The sequence below is a fragment of the Eretmochelys imbricata genome, chromosome 1 (assembly GCF_965152235.1).
Source record: "Eretmochelys imbricata isolate rEreImb1 chromosome 1, rEreImb1.hap1, whole genome shotgun sequence".
Taxonomy (NCBI): Eukaryota; Metazoa; Chordata; order Testudines; family Cheloniidae; genus Eretmochelys; species Eretmochelys imbricata.
In genome coordinates, this window is record NC_135572.1 from 49,675,834 (window position 1) to 49,700,185 (window position 24,352).

Here is a 24,352-nt window from a genome sequence, read left to right on the forward strand (position 1 = left end):
TAATCAAGGTGGGCCATTGCCAGCTGTTAACAGGAATGCCTGAGGAGCAGTGGGGGGGGGGGGGAATAAACATGGGGAAATAGTTTTACTTTGTGTAATGACACATCCACTCCCACTCTCTATTCAAGCCTAAATTAATTGTATCCAGTTTGTAAAACTATTTCCCCATGTTTATTTCCCCCACCACTCCTCAGGCGTTCCTGTTAACTGCTGGCAATGGCCCACCTTGATTGTCACTACAAAAGGTTCCCCTCCCCCACCTTGCTGGTAATAGCTCATCTTAACAGGTTTCAGAGTAACAGCCCTGTTAGTCTGTATTCGCAAAAAGAAAAGGAGTACTTGTGGCACCTTAGAGACTAACCAATTTATTTGAGCATAAGCTTTCGTGAGCTACAGCTCACTTCATCAGATGCATACTGTGGAAAGTATAGAAGATCTTTTATACACACAAAGCATGAAAAAATGGGTGTTTACCACTACAAATGGTTTTCTCTCCGCCCACCCCACTCTCCTGCTGGTAATGGCTATGTAGACTCCCTCCTCAGGCCCTATGCTAACAGCACTCCCAGCCACCTTCGAGACACCACTGACTTCCTGAGGAAACTACAAATCTATCGGTGATCTTCCTGATAACACCATCCTGGCCACTATGGATGTAGAAGCCCTCTACACCAACATTCCACACAAAGATGGACTACAAGCCATCAAGAACACTATCCCCGATAATGTCACGGCTAACCTGGTGGCTGAACTTTGTGACTTTGTCCTTACCCATAACTATTTTACATTTGGGGACAATGTATACCTTCAAATCAGCGGCACTGCTATGGGTACCCGCATGGCCCCACAGTATGCCAACATTTTTATGGCTGATTTAAAACAACACTTCCTCAGCTCTTGTCCCCTAACACACCTACTCTACTTGCGCTATATTGATGACATCTTCATCATCTGGACCCATGGAAAAGAAGCCCTTGAGGAATTCCACCATGATTTCAACAATTTCCATCCCACCATCAACCTCAGCCTGGTCCAGTCCACACAAGAGATCCACTTCCTGGAGACTACAGTGCTAATAAACGATGGTCACATAAACACCACCCTAACCGGAAACCTACTGACCGCTATTCCTACCTACATGCCTCCAGCTTTCACCCTGACCACACCACACGATCCATTGTCTACAGCCAAGCTCTGCGATACAACCGCATTTGCTCCAACCCCTCAGACAGAGACAAACACCTACAAGATCTCTATCAAGCATTCTTACAACTACAATACCCACCTGCAGAAGTGAAGAAACAGACTGATAGAGCCAGAAGAGTTCCCAGAAGTCACTTACTACAGGACAGGCCTAACAAAGAAAATAACAGAACGCCACTAGCCGTCACCTTCAGCCCCCAACTAAAACCCCTCCAACGCATTATTAAGGATCTACAACCTATACTGAAGGATGACCCAACACTCTCACAAACCTTGGGAGACAGGCCAGTCTTGCCTACAGACAGCCCCCCAACCTGAAGCAAATACTCACCAGCAACCACATACCACACAACAGAACCACTAACCCAGGAACCTATCCTTGCAACAAAGCCCGTTGCCAACTGTGTCCACATATCTATTCAGGGGACACCATCACAGGGCCTAATAACATCAGCCACACTATCAGAGGCTCATTCACCTGCACATCCACCAATGTGATATATGCCATCATGTGCCAGCAATGCCCATCTGCCATGTACATTGGTCAAACTGGACAGTCTCTACATAAAAGAATAAATGGACACAAATCAGATGCCAAGAATTATAACATTCATAAACCAGTCGGAGAACACTTCAATCTCTCTGGTCACGCGATTACAGACATGAAAGTTGCGATATTACAACAAAAAAACTTCAAAACCAGACTCCAGCGAGAGACTGTTGAATTGGAATTCATTTGCAAATTGGATACAATTAACTTAGGCTTGAATAGAGACTGGGAGTGGCTAAGTCATTTTGCAAGGTAACCTATTTCCCCTTGTTTTTTCCTACCCCCTCAGACGTTCTTGTTAAACCCTGGATTTGTGCTGGAAATGGCCCACCTTGATTATCATACACATTGTAAGGAGAGTGATCACTTTAGATAAGCTATTACCAGCAGGAGAGTGGGGGTGGGGGGAGAGAAAACCATTTGTAGTGGTAAACACCCATTTTTTCATGCTTTGTGTGTATAAAAGATCTTCTATACTTTCCACAGTATGCATCCGATGAAGTGAGCTGTAGCTCACGAAAGCTTATGCTCAAATAAATTGGTTAGTCTCTAAGGTGCCACAAGCTCATCTTAAGTGATCACTCTCCTTACAATGTGTATGATAACACCTATTTTTTCATGTTGTGTGTGTATATAAATCTCCTCACTGTATTTTCCACTGAATGCATCTGATGAAGTGAGCTGTAGCTCACGAAAGCTTATGCTCAAATAAATTGGTTAGTCTCTAAGGTGCCACTAGTACTCCTTTTCTTTTTACTTTTCCCATGGGGCCGAAACCTAACTTTTCGCCACCGTGAATCTATTTTCCTCCCTTCCCTGCATCCACTTCTCTTGTGTTACTCCTCCCTCCTAATGGGGCCTGATTAAGGTGCACAAGTGACTTAGCTACAACACACACAAAACTAATCATCGCTGCATGCAAAAGTATTTGTGAAACCAATCACATTGGTGACTTTGCTCTCCTATGCCAGTTGTTTTCCTCAGTTCACCAATAAACTTGTGTACGCATTTAACTTGCCTGTTAACTGACATCACACAGAAAGAGCAGAAAAATGCGAGAGATTGTTTCATATTCACAGAATGGTAGTACATAAAGCTGAATATGAAACATACATGGACAGACACCAAAGAAAAACCCCCAACTATACAAACAGTTAGCACACAGCAAGCTAGGCTGTAATTCTACCTTGCACTAGCCCGTCACAGGCTAACTGTCCGTGTGGACCCTGTGGCCATGCAGTAAAAGTTCCCTAGCACACTTTGATATGCTCTACTTTGAAATGGGAGTAGCTCAAAGTGCACTACAGAAGGTGAAGTGCAAGGCAGCAGGGTCCACATGGAAGGTTAATGCACAGCAGACTAGTGCAAAGTAGATTTACATCTGAGCTTGCCCTGTACTAACAGTTGATATAGATGTGCCCCCAGCCTCAACTCCCATTAGAAGACGATGCTTGATGTACTACATTAACCTCTAATACTGCAATGAGGGTTTTATCAGATTTGCACTTTGGCACAGATCCTTCAGAGGAAAAAAAGGATGCTCTTACACTTTAGGCAGTGGCATACATCATGGGAAAGCTGGGTTTATTCCTGACTCTGCCACAGACTTCCTTTAGGGCATGGGACTGAATCTCCCAATTACCCATGCATAAAATGAGATGATACTTCCCTACCTCATAAGTGTATTGTGAGGCTAAAGTCTTTGGTTGAGATCTTCAAGCTCATTCCAGCGCCTTTAGGCTGAACAAAAGGACCAGAGCAGCATAAAGGGGCCTCAAAAGTCCCAGTTCCAGCTGAGGTTTCCTTTAGTACAGCCAAGACAGTAGACAGCTGAGAGTCCTGGTGCAGGAAGCATACTGGGAGTAGGAGGGATATGTCAAGAGTGAGGCCATAACACTGCAGTCTACAGGGCGGGGGGGGGCTGCCATAATTCAGAGGCCCCAGGACTGTGTGGTATTCGTAAAGTTCTTGTGTAATCCAAGGTTTTTCTCTTCACTGAAGCTGTCTGCATGGGAAATTAAGCCAAATTAATTAACCACATGAATTTAACACATATTAGTTAAAACATATTAATCCTTGTGTGGATAAGATCATTTGGAAGTAAAGTGGCCTTAAGTTTGCTTTAGCTTTGAGTTAAACTAAAGCAAAGATTTTTGTTTTGTTTTGCAGTGAGGAGCTTTTGAATACATTCCAAAGGCTAAGCACCAGGTATGAACAATGAGAGGTGGAGAGTGCACAGCAGGAGGAAGAAAAGGTATCACAGAGATGAGAATTGGTCTGTGTAGGTAAAGTGGCTAACAAGTGTTGACAGGCACAGTGTACAAGTCAAAGAATACACTAAAAGAAGAAAAGTCACAGCTTCTATGTGGTCCAGTCACTGCTTAGTGTACATTTCTGTTCAGTTCAACTTTATTAACAAAACGGATAAAACAGCGATAGTCAGTTTCTACATTAGCGTTCCTTCCGCAAAGGGCGGGAGGGGGGGAGGGTTTCCCCCAGTGCGAAGCCACTGCTGCCACCTTGTTCACTTTACACCACCACCCAGGAGCGTGCCAGACACGGGACTGCTGTTCCTGAAGCCCCAAGGAGAGGAACCCGGCACTTCCTCCCCCAACGCTGCAGAAAAGGGCGGGACCCAGCTGAGGGCGCTGCCGCTGCCGCTTTACAGACTCGAGAGACGCTTTAAGGCCGCAAAGGCCCCGCCGACGCTGGCCGCATGAGACAACAGCCACGAGCGGGGCAGCCAGCAAACGTGTCCCGAAGGGCAGCGCGCTCCCCGCGGCTGGGCCGCGCTCCGTGAGCCTGCGCCCGCAGCGCGACTCCGGCCTCGCCTCGCTCCCGTCCCGGAACTGGGCTCCGCCCGCCAGCGCTAGTGCCCCCGGCGGACAGGGACGCCTCGGCCCGGGGTGGCTGCAAGGCCGGCGCTTGGCCCCGCCACACCCTGCCCTGTCGCGGCAGCCCCGCAGCGGGAGCGGCCCAGAGCAGCGCGGGGCGTCCCTGCCCCAGCGGGGTCACGACACCCGGGCGCCCCCCGTTACCTGGCCCGCGTGGTTTTCCCGGAGCCGGGCAGGCCGCGCAGCAGGTAGAGGCGTTTGCTGAAGCGGCGCCTGCGGGGCTGCGCCCGGGCCGGGGGCTGCAGACTCAGGCCCCCGAAGGCGCGGACCAGGCTCCCCTCCATGGGCGCGCGGCGGGCCGCTGCCAGCCGCAAACAGCGGCCCGTCAGCTGCTGCGAGGGGCTTGACCTACACTGAGCATGCGCGCTAACAGCCCAGCCGGGCATGGCCACGTGCTCCGGGGCGCGCGGGGATGGTCAGGGCGGGGCCCAGGGGCCAGCTTCCGGGTGCGCGGGAGGGGTGGTGGGGTTGAGACCGTGCGCGAGTCGCTGCCAGCCGTGGAGCAGGGCAGGGGGGGGGCGGAGCTAACTGTCACCCCAGGTGCGCTGAGACGGCTGCAGCGCCTGCAAAAAAAAAAAGGGGGAAAGAGGGGGCGCGGCTCGTAGCATCGGGGTCCTCCCAGGGCTGTGCCCGTCAAGGCACCGTGCGAGAGCCCAGTGTCTGACCACGGCCCCGCCTGATCTGCTGTAGTGAGTCGCTAAAGGAGCGGCGATCCTGTGACATCTGTTTCAGAGCCGCCCACCCTTCCCCGCCCTCACCAAAACCAGTTGCGATGGTCAATGTTTGACTGTTTAGCACGTGACAAAATTTGCCTTCTCGGCTGGCCTGGTTGCCTGAACGGGGCGGCCTTTCCCTTGCCAGCCATGTAAATGGATTTTTTTTTTCTACACAAGTTTATTTTTGGGCTCATATGATGCCAGGCTGACTGATTTCCTGGGTTGATGGCAAAACTTAGGGTTTCTTTAATCGACCAAAGGGGATTGTACCTTTGGCAGCTGTTATTTTGGCTCTGTCCAGCATCCTTGTCCTTTTTCAGGTTCCCCACTTGTGTGTAAAATATGGATCACTACAGATCTAATGTTTGATTATCTGGGTACATTGCAGTAAATATGAACAAGAAAAGGTTAAGTATTTGTGGCACAAGGAACAGGGAGGAGAGACTGATGAAGACTTGCTCCATTTAGTATCATAAGGAGGCAAGGGATGAAAACAATTAGTAACAGGGAATAGGAGAAAACAGAAGTATAAAGGATAAATCATCTAACTTGCCACAAACACAAGACTTATAAAGGGACACCAGCAGTGAAGACACATATTCCGCTCTGCAAATGCATTGTTACCATCAAACCATTACCTTCTAATGCATATAGCAAATATTTCTGCGTTCCAGTAATGAATTAGATCCAGGAGTCTAAAGTTTACAGTTTATGTAGACAACAGATCCCTCCCCTTCCTTGGTTTGTAAACACAGAAATCAGTCACTGTGGAAATCTTTTTGCTATTTTTGCTTCAGACTAAACATTCGGAAAAACAATCTCCTTTATTTTCAGTCTCTCTGTGCCATAGAAGGATGAGTAAAAGAAGCATAGATATCAAGTGACTTCTGAAAGTGGCCATTTGACAATCAAAAATTATTACAGTTTTTTTATTTCAAAACCAGAATGGGTGGCTATGTGGATATAAGCCTAAGGATTACTGAGGGTCATGGATTCAGCACCAAATTCTACAGTGAATACTTCTCCCAGGTTCTTCCTTACATTTATAACACTTGATTGTAAACTGAGGTCCTTCCATGATGGTGCCACGCTTGACAAATTTCTGTAATATAAAAGAAGAGAGCCTGCTGAAGCATCATAATAACCAATAACCAATGCAGATTTTAAAAATACTAACTGTTATAAACATTGTTTCAATATTGCCACATCCCACCTTATGACTAAAGGAGAGTATTAGAGGATAATTGTTCACCTCCAGTCCCTGATAAAGGGATCTATTTCCTTCTCAGTTTTAGCAGTTTGATTTTCATTCCTCCTTTTGAAGGAGGTACAAAGAGGGATTTTGAAGGCTTAGCCCTGGTCTACGCTACGGGGTAGGTCGAATTTAGCCACATTAGGTCGATTTTAAAATGAACGCGTCTACATAACCAACCCCATTCCGTCGACCTAAAGGGCTCTTAAAATCGACTTCTATACTCCTCCCCTGCAAGGGGAGTAGCACTAAAATCAACCTTGCTGGATCGCATTTGGGGTAGTGCAGATACAATTAGACAGTATTGGCCTCCGGGAGCTATCCCAGAGTGCTCCAATGTGACCGCTCTGGACAGCACTTTTAACTCCGATGCATTAGCCAGGTACACAGTAAAAGCCCAGGGAAATTTTGAATTTCATTTCCTGTTTGGTCAGCGTGGTGAGCTCAGCAGCACAGGTGACCATGCAGTCCGCCCAGAATCGCAAATGAGCTCTAGCATGGACCGAAAGGGAGACACTGGATCTGATTGCTGTATGAGGAGAAGAATCTGTGCAGGCCGAATTCCGATCAAAAAGAAGAAATGCTAATATGTATGCCAAAATCGTACAGGGCATGGTGAAGAGAGGCTACAACAGGGACACACAGCAGTGCCGTGTGAAAGTTAAGCTCAGGCAAACCTACCAAAAGACAAAGGAGGCAAACGGTCGCTCTGGGTCAGAGCCCCATAGATGCCGCTTCTATGATCAGCTGCATGGCATTATAGGCGGGGACCCTACCACTATCCCACCACTGTCTGTGGACACCTGCAAGGGGGGACTCTCACGCAACAAGGAGGATTTTGCAGATGAGGAAGACGAGGAGGAGGAGATGAATGCGCAGCAGGCAAGCAGTGAATCAGTTCTCCCCAACAGCCAGGACCTTTTCATCACCCTGGAGCCAATACCCTCCCAAGTTGGGATCCCTGACCCTGAAGCTGGAGAAGGCATCTCTGGTGAATGCACATTTGTAACTACAGTACAGGGTTTAAAAGCAATAGTGTTTAATGTTTGATTTGCCCTGAAGAATTGGGATGCATCTGCGGCCAGTACAGCCACTGGAAAAGTCTGTTAACGTGTCTGGGGATGGAGTGAGAATCTTCCAGGGACATCTCCATGAAGCTCTCGTGGAGGTACTCTGAAAGCCTCTGCCTTATTTTGTCCTCCACGGTAGGACACTTTACCACGCCAAGCCAGTAGCAAGTAGTCTGGAATCATTGCAGGACAAAACATGGCAGCGAATGGTCCTGGGTTTTGGTTGCATTCAAGCAACATTCGGTCTTTATCTTTCTGTGTTAGCCTCAGGAGAGTGATATCATTCACGGTCACCTGGTTTAAATAGGGGAATTTTTATAAGGGAACAGTAAAAGGACCACGTCCATGCTGGGTTGTTTGCACTTGGCTAAAAGGGATCATCCTGGAGAATAGTCACGTGGCAGGAGGACGGGTGAAGGGATCATCCCAGAGAATAGCCATGTGGTGGCGTGAGGGGAGGTGTGTGCTGCACAGCTACCTGAAAACCGCAGCCCCTCCGGTGAAACCCAACCAGCATAGCTTGCTATGGGAAAGGATGGCACTGCAGTTTGAAACCATTCCCACATGTTATGAAGGTGGAAGAAGCCAACCCCGTGTACCAAAAGGCTTACCATGGCTGCCTGGAAACCAAATTCTGTTGCCCAGCTGTGTGTGATGTGTCACCATACCGGCAGGTGCTCAATATGAAAGGCAAAATGTGACCTTGTACCTAAAGCACATGTGCTGTGAATTGCTTGATTCACTGTGAAAGAGTCTTCCTTTTGTTCTCAGAAATGTATCATCTTAAATTTTACTCTGCCTTTTTATCTCCCCCCAGGTGCAAATGTTTCTATGCTCCTCCATCATCTCCGTCCCTGAAGTTATTGCAGATTAGAAAGCAAAAGAAATGCACTCGTGATGACATGTTTTCCGAGCTCATGCAGTCCTCCTGCACTGATAGGGCACAGCTTAATGCATGGAGGCATTCAGTGGCAGAGGCCAGGAAAGCATTAAGTGAGTGCGAAGAGCAGAGGCAGGAGGCGATGCTGAGGCTAATGGGGGAGCAAATGGACATGATGAAGCATCTGTTGGAGCTGCAGGAAAGCCAACAAGAACACAGACCCCCGCTGCCTCCATGGTATAAACCGCCTGCCCTCCTACCCAAGTTCCATATCCTCTCCACCCAGACACCCAAGAACGTGGGGGGTGGGGGGAGGAGGAGGCTCTGGGCACCCAGCCACTCCACTCCAGAGGATGGCCCAAGCAACAGAAGGCTGTCATTCAAATAGTTTTGATTTGTAGCGTGGCTACAATAAGCAATGTGGCCTTGTCCTCCTGCACCCCACCCCACCCGGGCTACCTTGTCAGTTATCTCACTTTTTTTAAAAAAATTAATAAAGAAAGAATGCATGGTTTCAAAACAATAGTTACTTTATTTTCTTTGCCAGCTGTGATCGAAGCGGGGAGGGTGGTTGGCTTACAGGGAATTAAAATCAACAAAGGGGGCAGGTTTGCAGCAAGAACACACACACACACACAGCTGTGACACCGTAGCCTGGCCAGTCATGAAACTGGTTTTCAAAGCCTCTCTGATGCGTAGCATGCCTAGCTGTGCTCTTCTAACTGCCCTGGTGTCTGGCTGCTCAAAATCGACCACCAAGAGATTTGCCTCAACCTCCCGCCCCACCATAAACATCTCTCCTTTACTCTCACAGATATTATGGAGCACACAGCAAGCAGCAATAACAATGGGAATGTTGGTTTCGCTGAGGTCTAACCTAGTCAGCAAACAGCGCCAGCGAGCTTTTAAACGTCCAAAGGCACATTCTACCACCATTCTGCACTTGCTCAACCTATAGTTGAACTGCTCCTTACTACTGTCCATGCTGCCTGTGTACAGCTTCATGAGCCATGGGAGCAAGGGGTAGGCTGGGTCTTCAAGGATAACTATTGGCATTTCAACATCCCCAACGGTAATTTTCTGGTCTGAGAAGTAAGTCCCTTCTTGCAACTGCTCGAACAGCCCTGAGTTCCTAAAGATGCGAGTGTCATGCACCTTTCTCGGCCATCCCACGGTGATGTCGGTGAAAAGTCCCTTGTGATCTACCAGTGCTTGCAGCACCATTGAGAAGTACCTCTTGCGGTTGACGTACTGGTTGGCAAGGTGGTCCGGTGCCATGATAGGGATGTGTGTTCTGTCTATTGCCCCACCACAGTTAGGGAACCCCACTGCAGTAAAGCCATCCAGTATGACCTGCACATTTCCCAGAGTCACTACCCTGGACAGCAGAACATCAGTGATTGCACTGGCTACTTGGATTACAGCAGTCCCCACAGTAGACTTGCCCACTCCAAATTCATTCCTGGCTGACCGGTAGCAATCAGGCTTTGTAAGCTTCCACAGGGCTATCGCCACTCGCTTCTTAACTGTCAGGGCAGCTCTCATCTTGGTATTCCTGCACTTCAGGGCAGGGGAAAGCAACTCACAAAGTTCAAGGAAAGTGGCCTTATGCATGCAAAAGTGTCGCAGCCATTGTAAATCATCCCATACCTGCAACACTATGCTGTCCCACCAGTCTGTGCTTGTTTGCCGGGCCCAGAATTGGCGTTCCACTGTATAAGCCAGCCCCATGGCCACCATGAGTCCCAATTGCCACAGCCCATGCTTTCAGAAACGTCTGTGTCCATGTCCTCATCACAATTGTCCTCTTAGCCCGGTTCTGCACATACTCCAGGATAATGCGCGAGGTGTTTACAATGCTCACAACTACAGAGGTGAGCTGAGCAGGCTCCATGCTTGCCGTGGTATGGCGTCTGCATGGGTAACCCAAGAAAAAAGGCGCAAAATGATTGTCTGCTGTTGCTTTCATGGAAGGAGGGGCGACTGACGACATGTACCCAAAACCACCCTCAACAATGTTTTTGCCCCATCAGGCATTGGGAGCTTAACCCAGAATTTCAATGGGCAGCAGAGACTGCTGGAACTGTGGGATAGCTACCCAGAGTGCACCACTCCATAAGTCGATGATGGCCATAGTACTGAGGACACACTCTGCTGACTTTATGCGCTTAGTGGAGACATACACAATCGACTGTATAAAATCGATTTCTAAAAATTGACTTCTATAAAATCGACCTAATTTTGTAGTGTAAACATATCCTTAGAAAAGAAATGAAGTGGAGAATAGAAAAGGTGGGAAGACTGAAAAGAATATAGAGGAAGGGAAGATAGGAAGACAGTGTCAGAGCTGGAGCAAGACAAGGAGCTAGACATCATGAAGAATCAAAAACAAGAATAGGAATAAAGGATAACAATACTTAAAATGAACTGAAAATTTCACCAATATTACTTCAATCATAGCTAGGCTTCAGAAACCGATTTAAAGTACAAACTTTTCTTTTTTTCTGTTAAATTTATATGGAACCTGATTGTCCTCTATAAAAAAGTCTGAGGAATTCTGTGGAAGATATCAGCACAATTTGATCTACAATTTCTTAAGCTCTTCTAAGTAGATACAAGCCTGTATTCTATATAACTCTTATGTCTCCTATCAATTATTTCCTCTCTTTTTGAAGTCAAATGTGACGCTGGGCTCTATTGGTAAACATTGTACAAGGGAGTTCTTTCTTCACATTTGTCCAATCTCTGCGTATATTTAAACAAATAATTTTATTTTAACAAAGGGGCTAGTATTCTCCTTCATTTGAGCTTTAGTTCTAGCATAAAATGTCTAATAGTCTAAAGATCTATTTTGTTTTGTGTAGAGGTTTTGCATTTAATGATGAGAAGAGACTGTTTATGGCTAGCTCTCTGTGCTCATAAAAGCACTGACTATCCACATGTCTATGGTACTAGCATACCTTTCTCTGCAGACTGTTACAGTTTTATCTTATGCTGAATAATAATAGAGTGTAAATTAAAGGTTATACCAACATGGGAAAGATTCAGTAAACTAGAAATGTAATCTGTGGATATCTGTATACTCACTACATATCACAGTTCTTACAAAGTAATACAGTAAAAGCTGTTTTATTTGGCATGTTGGGGGAATGGGGAATGCCAGTAAGTGAAAAATGCCAGTTAACTAAGAGGGAGGGAGTTTGGGTGTGGGAGGGGATGCAGCTCGTGGGCTCTGGTAGGAAGTTTGGGTGTGGGAGGGGACTCGGAGCAGTGGGTTGGGGTGCAGGAGGGGGTATGGGATGCTAGATCCAGGGGGCGCTCACCTCGGGCGGCTCCCCGCAAGTGGTGACCTGTTCCGGCTGCTCCTAGGCAGAGGCACGGCAGGCAGCTCTGTGCGCTGCCTCCACCCACATGCACTGCCCCCGCAGCTCCCATTGGCTATGGTTCCCCACCAATGGGAGCTGTGGAGCTAGTACTTGGGGCGGGGCAGCACGCGGAGCCGCCTGCCACACCTCCGCCTAGGAGCAGCGAGGACAGGTCGTCACTTGCAAGGAGCCACCCAAGATGAGTGCCCCCCCATATCCGGCACCCCGCACCCGAACCCCCTGCTAGTCCCGTGCCAACCAGACTATAAACCAGAATTTCAATGAAGATCAGAAATGCCAGTTTATAGAGCTTTCCGGTTGAAGTGCCAGACAAAATAGCTTTTACTACATATATTTAATAGATTATACTTCCCACTAAAGTTAGAGAACTAGACACTTAATATTTTACTCACCTGTCCAAAAAGAACATTAAGTTTTCATTATCATTGTGATAAAATGTGAGCTGGGTCCAGACCTGAAGAAGAGCTCTGTGTAAGCTCGAAAGTTTATCTCTCTCACCAACAGAAGTTGGTTCAATAAAAGATATTTTATTGTTAAATAAAGCAAGTTGAAGTATGGGATGGAAGAACTGACTATAAGGTGGATAGAAAGCTGGCTAGATCATCGGGCTCAATGGGTAGTGATCAATGGCTCCATATCTAGTTGGCAGCTGGTATCAAGCGGAGTGCCCCAAGGGTCGGTCCTGGGGCCAGTTTTGTTCAATATCTTTATTAATGATCTGGAGGATGGCGTGGATTGCACCCTCAGCAAGTTTGCAGATGACACTAAACTGGGAGGAGTGGTAGATATGCTGGAGGATAGGGATAGGATACAGAGTGACCGAGACAAGTGAGAGGATTGGGCCAAAAGAAATCTGATGAGGTTCAACAAGGACAAGTGCAGAGTCCTGCACTTAGGACGGAAGAATCCCATGCACTGCTACAGGCTAAGGACTGGGTGGCTAGGCAACAGTTCTGCAGAAAAGGACCTAGGGGTGACAGTGGATGAGAAGCTGGATATGAGTCAACAGTGTACCCTTGTTGCCAAGAAGGCTAACGGCATTTTGGGCTGTATAAGTAGGAGCATTGCCAGCAGATCGAGGGATGTGATCGTTCCCCTCTATTCGGCATTGGTTAGGCCTCATCTGGAGTACTGTGCCCCACACTACAAGAAGGATGTGGAAAAATTGGAAACAGTCTAGCGGAGGGCAACAAAAATGATTAGGGGGGCTGGAGCACATGACTTATTAGGAGAGGCTAAGGGAACTGGGATTATTTAGTCTACAGAAGAGGAGAATTAGGGGGGATTTGATAGCTGCTTTCAACTACCTGAAAGGGGGTTCCAAAGAGGATGGATCTAGACTGTTCTCAGTGGTAGCAGATGACAGAACAAGGAGTAATGGTCTCAAGTTGCAGTGGGGGAGGTTTAGGTTGGATATTAGGAAAAACTTTTTCACTAGGAGGGTGGGGAAGCACTGGAATGGGTTACCTAGGGAGGTAGTGGAATCTCCTTCCTCAGAGGTTTTTAAGGTCAAGCTTGACAAAGCCCTGGCTGGGATGATTTAGTTGGGGATTGGTCCTGCTTTGCGCAGGGGGTTGGACTAGATGACCTCCTGAGGTCCTTTCCAACCATGATATTCAATGATTCTATGATTCTATATTACCTCACCCACCCTGTCTCTTAATATCCTGTGACCAACATGACTACAACAACTCTGCAAATTACACCATCCCTGAGAGGTATTTGTCTCATCTGTTCTTAAAAACTTCCAGTGACAGTGATTTCACAACCTCCCTTGGTACTTAACTATCTTTATAGTTGGAAACTTTTGTTCTAATACCTAACCTAAATCTCCCCTCCTGCAGATTAAGCCCTTTAATTCTTGTCCTACGTTCTGTGGACATGAAGAACAATTGATCACCATCCTCTTTATAACAGCTTTTAACATATGTGAAGACTGTTACCAGGTCTCCCCTCAGTCTTCTTCTCTCAGGACTGAACATGCCCAGTTTATTTAACCTTTCCTCACAGGTCAGGTTTTCTAAACCTTTTATCTTTTTTATTGCTCTCCTCTGGACTCCTCCAATTTGTCCACATCTTTCTTAGTGTGGCATCCAAAATTGGATATAGTACTCACTAGTGCCAAGTAGAATGGGACAATCACCTCTTGTGCCTTACATATGATACTCCATTAATACATCCCAGAACAATATTAGCCTTTTTTGCAGCTGCATCACATTGTTGGCTCATATTCATTCTGTAATCCACTAAAACCCCCTGATTCTTTTCAGCAGTACTTCTCACTAACAAGTTATTCCCCATTTTGTACTTGTACATTTAATTTTAACTTCCTAAATGTATTACTTTGAACTTACGTGTATTGAATTTATTCTTGCCGATTTCAGACCAATTCTCCAATTTATCAAGGTCATTTTGAATTCTAATCCTGTCTCCCAAAGCACCCCTTCCCATCTTGGTGTCATCCACACATTTTATAAGCAAACTCTCCACTCCATTAGCCTAGTAATTAATGAAAATGGAGAATACTACCAAACACAGGACAGATCCCTGTGGGAACCCACTAGGTATGTCCTCCCATTTTGACAGTGAACCATTGATAACTATGCTTTGAATATGGTCTTTCAGCCAGTTGTTCACCCACCTTGTAGTGATTTAATCTAAACAGTATTTTGATAGCTTGCTTATGATTATATCACATGGGGCTGTGTCAAAAGCCTTACTAAAATCAAGATATATCACATCTATTGTTCCCCCCCCCCCGGCCCCCATTAGACCAGTTACCCTGTCAAAGAACAAAATTAGATTGGTTAGACGTTATTTGTTCTTGACAAATCCATGTTGGCTATTACACTATTATCCTCTAGTCTAGACTTGCAAATTGATTGTTTAATAATTTGTTCCCAGGATCTTTCCAGTTATCAAAGTTAGGCTAACTAGTCTATAATTCCCCAGGTCCTCCTTCTGCCCCTTTCTAAAATAGATGCTATGTTTGCCCTTATCCAGTCCTCAGAGATCTCATCTGTCCTTCATGAGTTATCAAAGGCCATTGCTAATGGTTCTGAGATTGCTTCATCTAGTTTCTTAAGTACCCTAGGGTAAATTTCATCAGTCTCTGCCAACTTGAATATATCTAACTTACCTAAATATTCTTCTACTGTTCTTCCCTGGCTTGTGTTCCTTCCCCCTTGCTGTTAATGTTATTTGTGCTAAGCAGCTGGTCACTATTAACTGTTTCAGTGAAAACTGAAGCAAAATAGGTATTAAACACCTCAGCCTTCTTGATGTCATCTGTTATTAGCTTCTTTCCCGCTAAGTAGTGGACCTATACTTTCTTTTGTCTTTTTCTTGCTCCTAATATATTTATAGAGCCTCTTTTTTTTTTTTTTTTTTACCTTCTATGTCCCTTGCTAGATGTAACTCATTTTGTGCTTTAGCATTTATGATTTTGTCTCTACATGTTTGCTCTGTTCTTTTGTATTCAATCCTTAGCAATTTGTCCATGTTTTCATAAGCTACTTGGACTTTCACACCCTTTCCCTTCCCTATTTATCTTCTTTCATTCACAATCAAGATGTTGTACCCTGCCGCTGATTGGCTTATGATCCTGGCCTCATTGCCCACTTCTTAAATTTTCAAATAAGCACTTTTGTGCTTTCTTCTATGGTGCCCCTCACACTTGGGAGGGGCTGCCTATAAACATCCAGAAAATTAACTCATTATCCTCATTCAGAACTCTGCTTAAAACTCTCTTTTTCTATAATGCCTGCAAAAAAACTGGACAATGCTTAGGTTGCTGGTGTGCTAAGACCATTCCCTATCATCTTGACCAATACTGTCTTATTTTTTCTTTGTATTCACCTGTCTGTTGTTTCTTGTCTTAGACTGCAAGCTCTTTGGGGCAGTGACCTTCTTTTTGTCAGTGTTTGTACAGCACCTAGCATAATAGGGTCCTCGTCCCTGATTACAGCTTCTAACTACTATGGTAATACAAACTAATAAATAAAACACTTGTTTCCATTGATCTACGGATGCTTATTTCAGTAGCAGTTTTGATCATAGTCATTTGCCTATTCCCCAGAACAAGTTATTCAACCACTGATTTGTTGTCAATGTTTTGATAAGGAATTCTTACAAAAATGTTGTCTCTTAACCAGAAACAAACCATGTTCTGGGAGACACAAATGTATTCATTTAGACAAAAACACACAAGCTATTAAAGGAAGGAAGTACCACCACTCGGCAAACAGATTTATATTAAACTGAACTTTGCTAGAAATATTTATAACATGTTTCTCAAAAATATACTGACTGTGATGATAGCATTAGCACTGCATTCAACTGCATTGTGTAATTTAAAGAGGTTACAGTGGAAATTCCCAGGAGTCTTCGCCTCTGTGAAATTTATTTTTAAAATACCTGACATTTGGTGAAATATGGTCCATTTCAAGATTTTTATATTTCAGAGTATTTTTTTAAAAGCCTCCAGAATGTCACTTCTGACTGGATTAGTTTATTAGCATCCACTGGGGAGGTGGGAAATGTGTGATTTCTTGAGAGGGAGAGAGATTACCCCCACCTCCCTTCAAACCGATGGCAACATTTTAACAACAGGCTCCTGTGAGCCCCTCAGAGCTAGTTCTCACACACATCCCTGTGTATCTCATACACATTCAGTACTCTCACATGTATGTTTAAGTAATTAGAACTTAATTTACAAGTAATTATACCTGACTATGCATTCTTAAAAGCAGATCTTTCACACTATTGAGTTCAAAATGGCAGAATGAAAAATAACACAATCACCAACAACTCAAATGTTATTAGACTCCTTCTTTCACCATTTGATGACATGATCACGTGTTGGATTTGTCACTGTCTATATTTATATGCATAATTTTAAAAACCCCAAAGAGGTTAATTAAACCATGTTTACTCCATTCTGAGTAAATGTGAAGATACTTCAACGAAGAACTTACTGAACATCCATCCACATACAGTCTGACAGGTAGGATGTATAGAATTACAAGAGAGGTATTGAATTGTAAAAAATAACCACCTTAGTTCATTTGGAATATCACACCCCAAATTTACTCTGTCATTATAATGATATTCATTACATTTTAGGACTTCTATTTAAACCAACATTTTTTTTTGGAGGAGCTTGGAAATTTTTTTCTCCCCACACTCATAATGTTCACACATACCTTCATAAACACAGACATACACAAAATACAGAAATAAGGTTAATTCTGTATTGCTTAGAAATATAGTAACAAACAAGTTTAATGGTTAAGATATCAGCCAGTGTCCTGTCCTACAAAATATGGGTTAGAGAAATATCATCTAGGAAAATATCAGATAATTATTTGGAATAGTTAGAATTAAAAGGATTGAAGAAATGAATCTCCTAGCCTCTGGATCATGAGACACAGTATATGTTGTTCGTTAGCACGAGTTAATGTTAGGTAGAGGTGGTTGAGATTTTTTCGATAAAACATTTTTCATCAGAAAATACGTTGAATCATATGAGTTTCAATTAAACTTTTATCAGGAAGGTTTCTCAGGTCCAAGATGGAATTTCTGGTCAAAAGGAGAAAGTGAGATTCCCCACCCAAAACAGCCAATAGGCTGGTGGCTAGGGCATTCTCCTGAAATTTGGGAGATCCTCCACTCTGCCTGGAAAGAACTTTAACCTGGGTCTCCCATATCCCAGGTGAGTGCCCTAAACACCAGGCTATAGCTATTCTGGGATGGGTCTCTCTCAGTCTCTCCTGTTGGAGCTGTTCCACTTTCTATAAATAATTAAATATTTACTTATAGTAAAGTCATAGGTGCTTACAGACAGGATAAGCTGTTAGTATTTTTAAAATCATTTTATTATAAATGAATGGAATAATCTTTGTTTTTCAGCTGTTTAGACCAGCATTATCCATAAGAATGACAGTTTTATAAAATGTTACCTTTATCTTCATGTTGACTTTTTCTGTTTAAGATGACATTCAAGATTGGTTGATATGTTATACAAGTGCTTGTTGTCTGGATAAGTCATGGAGTTCTCTTCTACTACATGTTGATATAGGTTTGTTTCTGGAAGGGTTTCAGAAGATTCTTGACTCTTTTGGCAATCTTTATTTGTATTCTCCACAGTTTTGGCACCAACTAAAAAAATATGATTGTAATTTGCCAAATGACACCCAAACTATAATTTATATAGTTTGTCATTTTTATTTGTCAAGATTATTTACAGAACAAGATTATTGCCCTAGAAAACTACAAATGTTACCAATTTTACACACAAAATATTTAATCTAGTTTGTTGGATTTTTCAGCTGTGCCTGACAATTGCACACATTCCCTACTGGTCTGACTCTCTCTCGGCTCTCCAGCAAATTAACTTCCAAGGCAAGAGCTACAGGGTATGTCTATACTGCAATTAACACCTGTGGCTGGCACGTGTCAGCTGAATTTGGTTCAAAGAGCTCGGGCTAAGGGGCTCTTTAACTGAGGTGTAGACGTTTGGCCTCAGGCTGGAATTCAGGCTCTGGAACACCACGAGGGGGGAGGATCACAGAGCCTAAGCCCAAACTTCTACACTGCAATTAAACAGCCCCTTATACCGAGCCCTGTGAGCCTAAATCAGCTGACACAGGCCAGATTTGGGAGTTTAATTGCAGTGTAGACATACCCTCAGTCTCTCTTTTCCCACTGGATCTGTCCCCAACTTCAGACACCAAGTTATCTGTCATTCTCCAGGAAACAATTATATTATGCATTTCCAACAATTTTAGAAGGCCTTATGCCAACTTGTGCAATTATATTAAACACCAAAAGCTGTTCCCTAGATGTGATTATTCTCCTATGGTATAGTATTTTAGAATACATACATACAGTATATGAAGTAGTGTGCATTACCAGATGCTGCTGCAGCAGATACCTTTAGGAAAAGGCTGCCAGCAGGGTATTCTCCACTGCCTTCAGAGATCTTATGGGCTAGAGTGAGAGGATAGATGCAGCTGATGATTACAGAGGGAGGCTGCTGGAAGCCAGCTCTCCCACTGAAGACAGCAGAATTGTGGGATGGATGCTTTTGATGCTCCCAGTCCCCAAAGTAATAGGACATTGACTGGAAGTCAGTCATGACCCACCCATCCTAAGAAATGAAAATCAGTTTGAGGCAACTGGAAACATGCTCCTGCCATCTGAACACTACAGGATTCCTTCACCTAACATAGCTCTTGATGGTTCTCATCAAACCTCACTTTCCTCCGAGGCCTAGGAGCCTGATCCATTGAGGTGCTGGTCGTCTTCAATTCCCACTGAATTCAATGAGAGTTGATGACCCCCAACGCTTCACAGATAAAATCTAAGACAACATGTTTTCCACTTTGTAGCCCGATATATAGATTATGTATTATTATATTGATTACCTAAGAATTCCCAGTTATCACTTTAAGGGTTGACAGGCTCTTGTCCCAAGGTCAGGCCCAGTATTATTAAAATTACTATATAGTTGGGACCCCCAACGTTCACAATTGCAACACTCACACAATCGGAACTCTTCTATATTTCCAAATAGTTTATTAATACATTTAGCAAAGTCACAAACACTCTAACTCAGTAAGGGAGATAGAGAGACTACAGAATGTACATCTGAATATCCATATACTCACACCATCCCTTGCAGGATGACCTGAAATGTTAGCCATTATCTTCCTCATCACCATAACCTTCCTCCTCACCACTAGTGGTCATCATTCTGGTTCCTACCAAGGGCTACATTTCTCTCTCCTACTGCCCATGGACTGACATGCAACTTCTATAATACGTTATGCTGATGCCACTATATCTAATGTATAGTCAGTAGGGGTTTTCCCCCTTTTCCTTATGTGTATTTCCTCATCCTACTAATGTTGAGGTGTCCTCTTTCTGTAGGTTAGTATACTGATACATGTAACTACAATTTCAACTCATGATCATATCCGCCATCACTTGCTTAAGCAGATCTGGGGCTATTACTTCCATGCTCCTTGTGGTAGCACTTGCTGGAACATTCTACCTCCTACCATTGAACAAGCGATCCTTAGTTCCTAAAATCTAAAGGTAACCGTTAATCTATGCCAAGGGTTACAGCCTACTTAACCACACTTATACTAGCTTATGCTTCAGCTAATGTCTTACAGGATATAGGATACTGAATGCTTCTTGCATTACAGCTGAATATAATGAAAGCAGCTAAATGTAATTAAGGCAAGGCAGTGAATATAGTAAAGGAAAGCGTATGCACTACAACTTTCAGCTTCATCCGAATTGGATTCAAGTAAAATTATTCGATTCATTTAATAAGAAAAACTGTTAAGTTGGAGAATTTCAAATCACAAGTGAGGAAATTCAAAATTGTGTCCCACAGCAGCTGTAACTCTGCCACATTGTATGTATACTGTATATGGAGGCATACATTTAATACCATACACTACAGTACAAAATCCTGCACGTGCACAAGAAGTAGTTACAGACACTATGGGCACAGTAACTTTCAACTTATTTACTTCTACATTAACTGATTGTTGCACTGAATAAATAACGTTTACATTCTTTTTGTTCACGAAGTTATGCTTACCAGCCAAGGAATTCCCATTCTGTAATCCATTCTTTTTCTGTTTCCTCTAAAAACAAATAAAATAAGCAATAATAAAGGAGAGAAGAAGAAAAAGAAAATCTATATGATGCTGGGGGGGATTGAGTAATCAGTGTACAGAACAAATTCTATATTATATTACATAAGTTTTTAAACTGTATTTACAAGGCTTTTGTCCTTTTCATCACACTATCCTGTATTATCTCCTAAAAATTGCCTCCATAAAACAACAGCTCTAGTAATAGGCTATCCTTTCATTGAGAAGTGACAAACAAAAGGTTAAGAAATATAAAAAATTATTTCAGAAATATGATTCAGTCCAACTATGGACTAAACTACTCTGGTATAAACAGTATACAAATATGTAATATTGAAATATGAAACTATGTTTACATTCACACTTACAGCTCTGCATTGTCCTACTTTATCAATAATGGGGTATTTCCTAACATGTGAAATTATACTGTACCCTCAACCAGTAGAGAATGCCTGCATGTTCAAATATGTATATATGTATATAGTGGGACAAACATTCTAAGAGGGCCAAACCCAGCCTCTGTTTTGCATGCATATTATTGGATCACACATATGTGAAGGCACATGTGACAGTCTATCACTTGTGCACACAAGTGACGGGTTTTGCATATGTAAATTCTATCAACTGTAAGTGCCAATGACAATGCTCAAAGTATGGATATAGATATCCATGCATGCAGAGGCTACTTTCTGAAAGTTTGGAAACAGTATATAAATATATGTATACATACAGGGCCCCATCCTAAAAATCATCTTCACCCAAACTCCTGTTTAAATGAGAGAGGTTCTAAGTATGCACAGAGATCTGACACAGCCCTAGACAGTTTGCTCCTCTAAGGAAATTTCAGTGTGTGCACTACTTTCCCCTACCCATCCAGCTATTCTATCTCATTTTACGATTATTTAAAACAACACTAGCATTAAACTTTTTTAAAATGTACTGTGTTCCCTGTCCATTCTTTTTTCCTTTCCCTACTTTTTCCTTTCCATTGCCTAGCTATCTTGGCATAACTTGTCTTTTTTAATTCTGTTTCCTCTTAAACTTATTTTTAGGGTATAATTTTTCTGATTTCCCTTGTCTCCCTTAATTCATTCCTCCACCATTCACACCTACACCTTATACATTATCCCATCAATCAAATTCTCCCTTATATACCCTCCAAGCACATGAATTTTATTAAAGCTAATGTTAAAAAAATTATATAATACATGGGTTGAGAAAAGAGTGTCTGTATATTTGGGTATAGTGCTTAGATTATCCACAATTACAAAGTTTGTTTTTAAAGTCATAAGATACATATAATTGCCCTCATCAGTCATATAAGCTAGATCTGCCCCCCTGAAGTCACTTCCAGTTTCTATGAGTCTAAGCTCATTCACCTCCTCCCCTCAACGCACTTAGGGTGATTTCTTCTTATCTATCCCCACAAGGGAGGAAGGTTTGGAGAAAGGCTCTTTTTCTCTTCACCAACACAGGGGAGTGGCACTGAGCTGGGTCTCTGAACGGAGTGCACTGACAGAGTGTGAAACAATTACAGTTTCTGACCAGACAAAGTAAGCTAAGTCCCAGTCAGCCACTCAGCACATACTCTGAGCATTTTTGCTTGAAGTGATGGGTAAGGAACTGCAGATACTGGGGGTGGGGTCTGATTAGAGGGCAGTAGAAGAAGGAGGAAAAGGAAGGAGGAGGACTGTATCTGCGGGGTAAAAAGAAGGACCCTGAGCAATAGGGAGCAGTTTTATTTTTGTTGACTGGTTCATATGTTTTTTTGCTGCTCTGTCCACCTAAACCTAAATCTATATAATGCCTCTTCCTTCACTGTTTGTATTCATTTATATAAAACATGGACCTACCAGCAAGAAATACTCTTTCTCCACATGAACTGAATCCAGAAGCACAATGACTGGGGGGGGGGGGAGGGGGCAACAGGAGGGGCACAGATGCTAACACAAATTCACAGTCTCCCATAGTCTTTCCGGGGGGAGGGAAGGTCCCAGCTGGTCCTTGGGAGGGGAGGGGAGGGAAGGGACCTGGGATGGCAGCTTCTCATGTGGCTCTGGCTCCCGGTACCCGCTTGACCCAGCTCCCTGCTTCCCAGAACCCCAGGATGCCATCTTCTCACACTGCCTCTTCCATTTATGGTCTCACTCTGGAAGGAGAGATGGTGGCTCAGTGAGGACATGGCAGGTGACCTGGGCCCACTTCTTCAGAAAATTTTGGTTACACCCTAAAGTAAATGGTGCCTCTTTACTCCTAAAATACAGGAAAGCCTTGCAGAGAACTTAAACCCATACCTCCACAGATGTCTTCCATAGTAAATGGATCTGCTTTGATGTTTTCCAATCAAGAGGAACTATGTAATCATCTGGCAGTAAAGACTCTGAAAAAGAACAAGACATTTTCACAGCTGACTATTAATGCCTCGTTACATAAAGCAGTGATCCATCAGAATAGTATCATGACATTATATTTTGTCAGGTTTCATGCATATCTGAAAGGGATACTGCCAGCTCAAACAAAGCCCAGAATTTAGGTTTTATACAAATAAGCTTCTGCAGAACCTAGGACCAATAAAAAAAAAGTCTATATTTTTGTTTAATGCCAATGTAAAGATAGTTTTTAAACCAAACATTTTCCTGCATTATTTACACTGCCAAAATTGTAGCTTTGTCCAAGTGCATGGGAACTGGAAAATAAAATTTACTAGGAAAATTCACTAAAAACAAAAGTGAAACTTCAGTCTCTAAATTGAAAAATGCAAAAAGTAAACAAACATCTTAAATGAAAAGTAAATTTAGTTTTTAAAATTTTATCAGTTTAACAACTTATAAGAGGAATTTTAACATAGTATATGGAAATTATTCTATAAATATGTCATATTTTTAACCTGATAGAGTTCTTCAATGATTAAAGTTGAAAAGAAATGCTTTGTAGAAAAACAGTGTAAAACGCTTATGGAATACACATTCTGTTATATGTGTTAACTGTAAATAAGTGACAAATAAATTTGTTAACTAAAAAGCAATTTACCTTCCAATAGAACAACTAACAACATTTGTAGTACCTTTCATTTAGGAATATTCCTAAATGCTTTATGAAACCATTGACCCACACATTCATTGTAGTTGCCTTAACAGTACGCAGCAGTACACAACAGTTTAGGACAGGCAATGAGGAAAAATATGCATGACTGAAATTGCAGCAAACATTTAAAAAGAAATAATATTGATACTCAAATCAGAATATGGCCAGGAAAATGGAATTAACACCTATAATTCTGAGAAAAATGCTATGGGTTCTTTAATGATCACAAGTGGCCAGTGCCTCAGACTATGCCTATACTACAGCTTAAGTCGACATAAGTTATGTCACTCACAGATGTGAATTACCCACGCTCCTGAGCAACATAACTTATGCCGACTTAAGCACCTGTGTGGACAGCACTATGTCAGCAGAAGAGCTTCTCCCACCAGCATAGCTACTGCCACTCATGGGGTTGGGACACTGTAATAGGGGGGCCCGGAGGGCCATGGCCCTCCCACTTCTTGAAAGTGGACAGGGCCTGGTCCGTCCACTTTTTGCCAGAGGCTCTGCCCCCCTGCCCCTCCTATTCCACCTGAGGCCCCAGCTAGGCTGGCAGCTAGAGCCTGGCTGGGGACACTGGGTAGCATGGGGTGCCATGCCACGGACCCTCCAGCAGCCCGGGGTCAGGTGGCCGAGAGCAGCCTC

At 43.5% G+C, this 24,352-nt stretch overlaps 2 protein-coding genes across 8 annotated transcripts in view; both read right to left on the reverse strand.

The window, feature by feature from the left end:
- N4BP2L1 (NEDD4 binding protein 2 like 1) overlaps positions 1-5,048 on the reverse strand; it is a 91,610-nt gene extending 86,562 nt beyond the window's left edge. For all 4 annotated transcript variants that reach the window (XM_077810060.1, XM_077810052.1, XM_077810075.1 and 1 more), the window contains exon 1: positions 4,792-5,048. In XM_077810060.1, the coding sequence (XP_077666186.1) occupies positions 4,792-5,033 (242 nt within the window). In that variant the 5' untranslated portion in view covers positions 5,034-5,048. The remainder of the gene's footprint in view (positions 1-4,791) is intronic.
- Positions 5,049-5,713: 665 nt separating this feature from the next.
- Positions 5,714-24,352, reverse strand: part of LOC144261029 (NEDD4-binding protein 2-like 2) — a 104,623-nt gene continuing 85,984 nt past the window's right edge. Inside the window, exons 5-8 of one of the 4 annotated variants that reach the window (XM_077810117.1) lie at positions 22,918-23,003; positions 20,569-20,614; positions 17,912-18,110; positions 5,714-6,465 (exon numbers count right to left, since the gene is read on the reverse strand). In XM_077810117.1, the coding sequence (XP_077666243.1) occupies positions 17,920-18,110; positions 20,569-20,614; positions 22,918-23,003 (323 nt within the window). In that variant the 3' untranslated portion in view covers positions 5,714-6,465; positions 17,912-17,919. Of the gene's footprint in view, positions 6,466-17,911; positions 18,111-20,568; positions 20,615-22,917; positions 23,004-24,352 lie in introns of those variants that run through there. The other 3 variants (XM_077810107.1, XM_077810100.1, XR_013345125.1) reach the window with 3 other exon arrangements.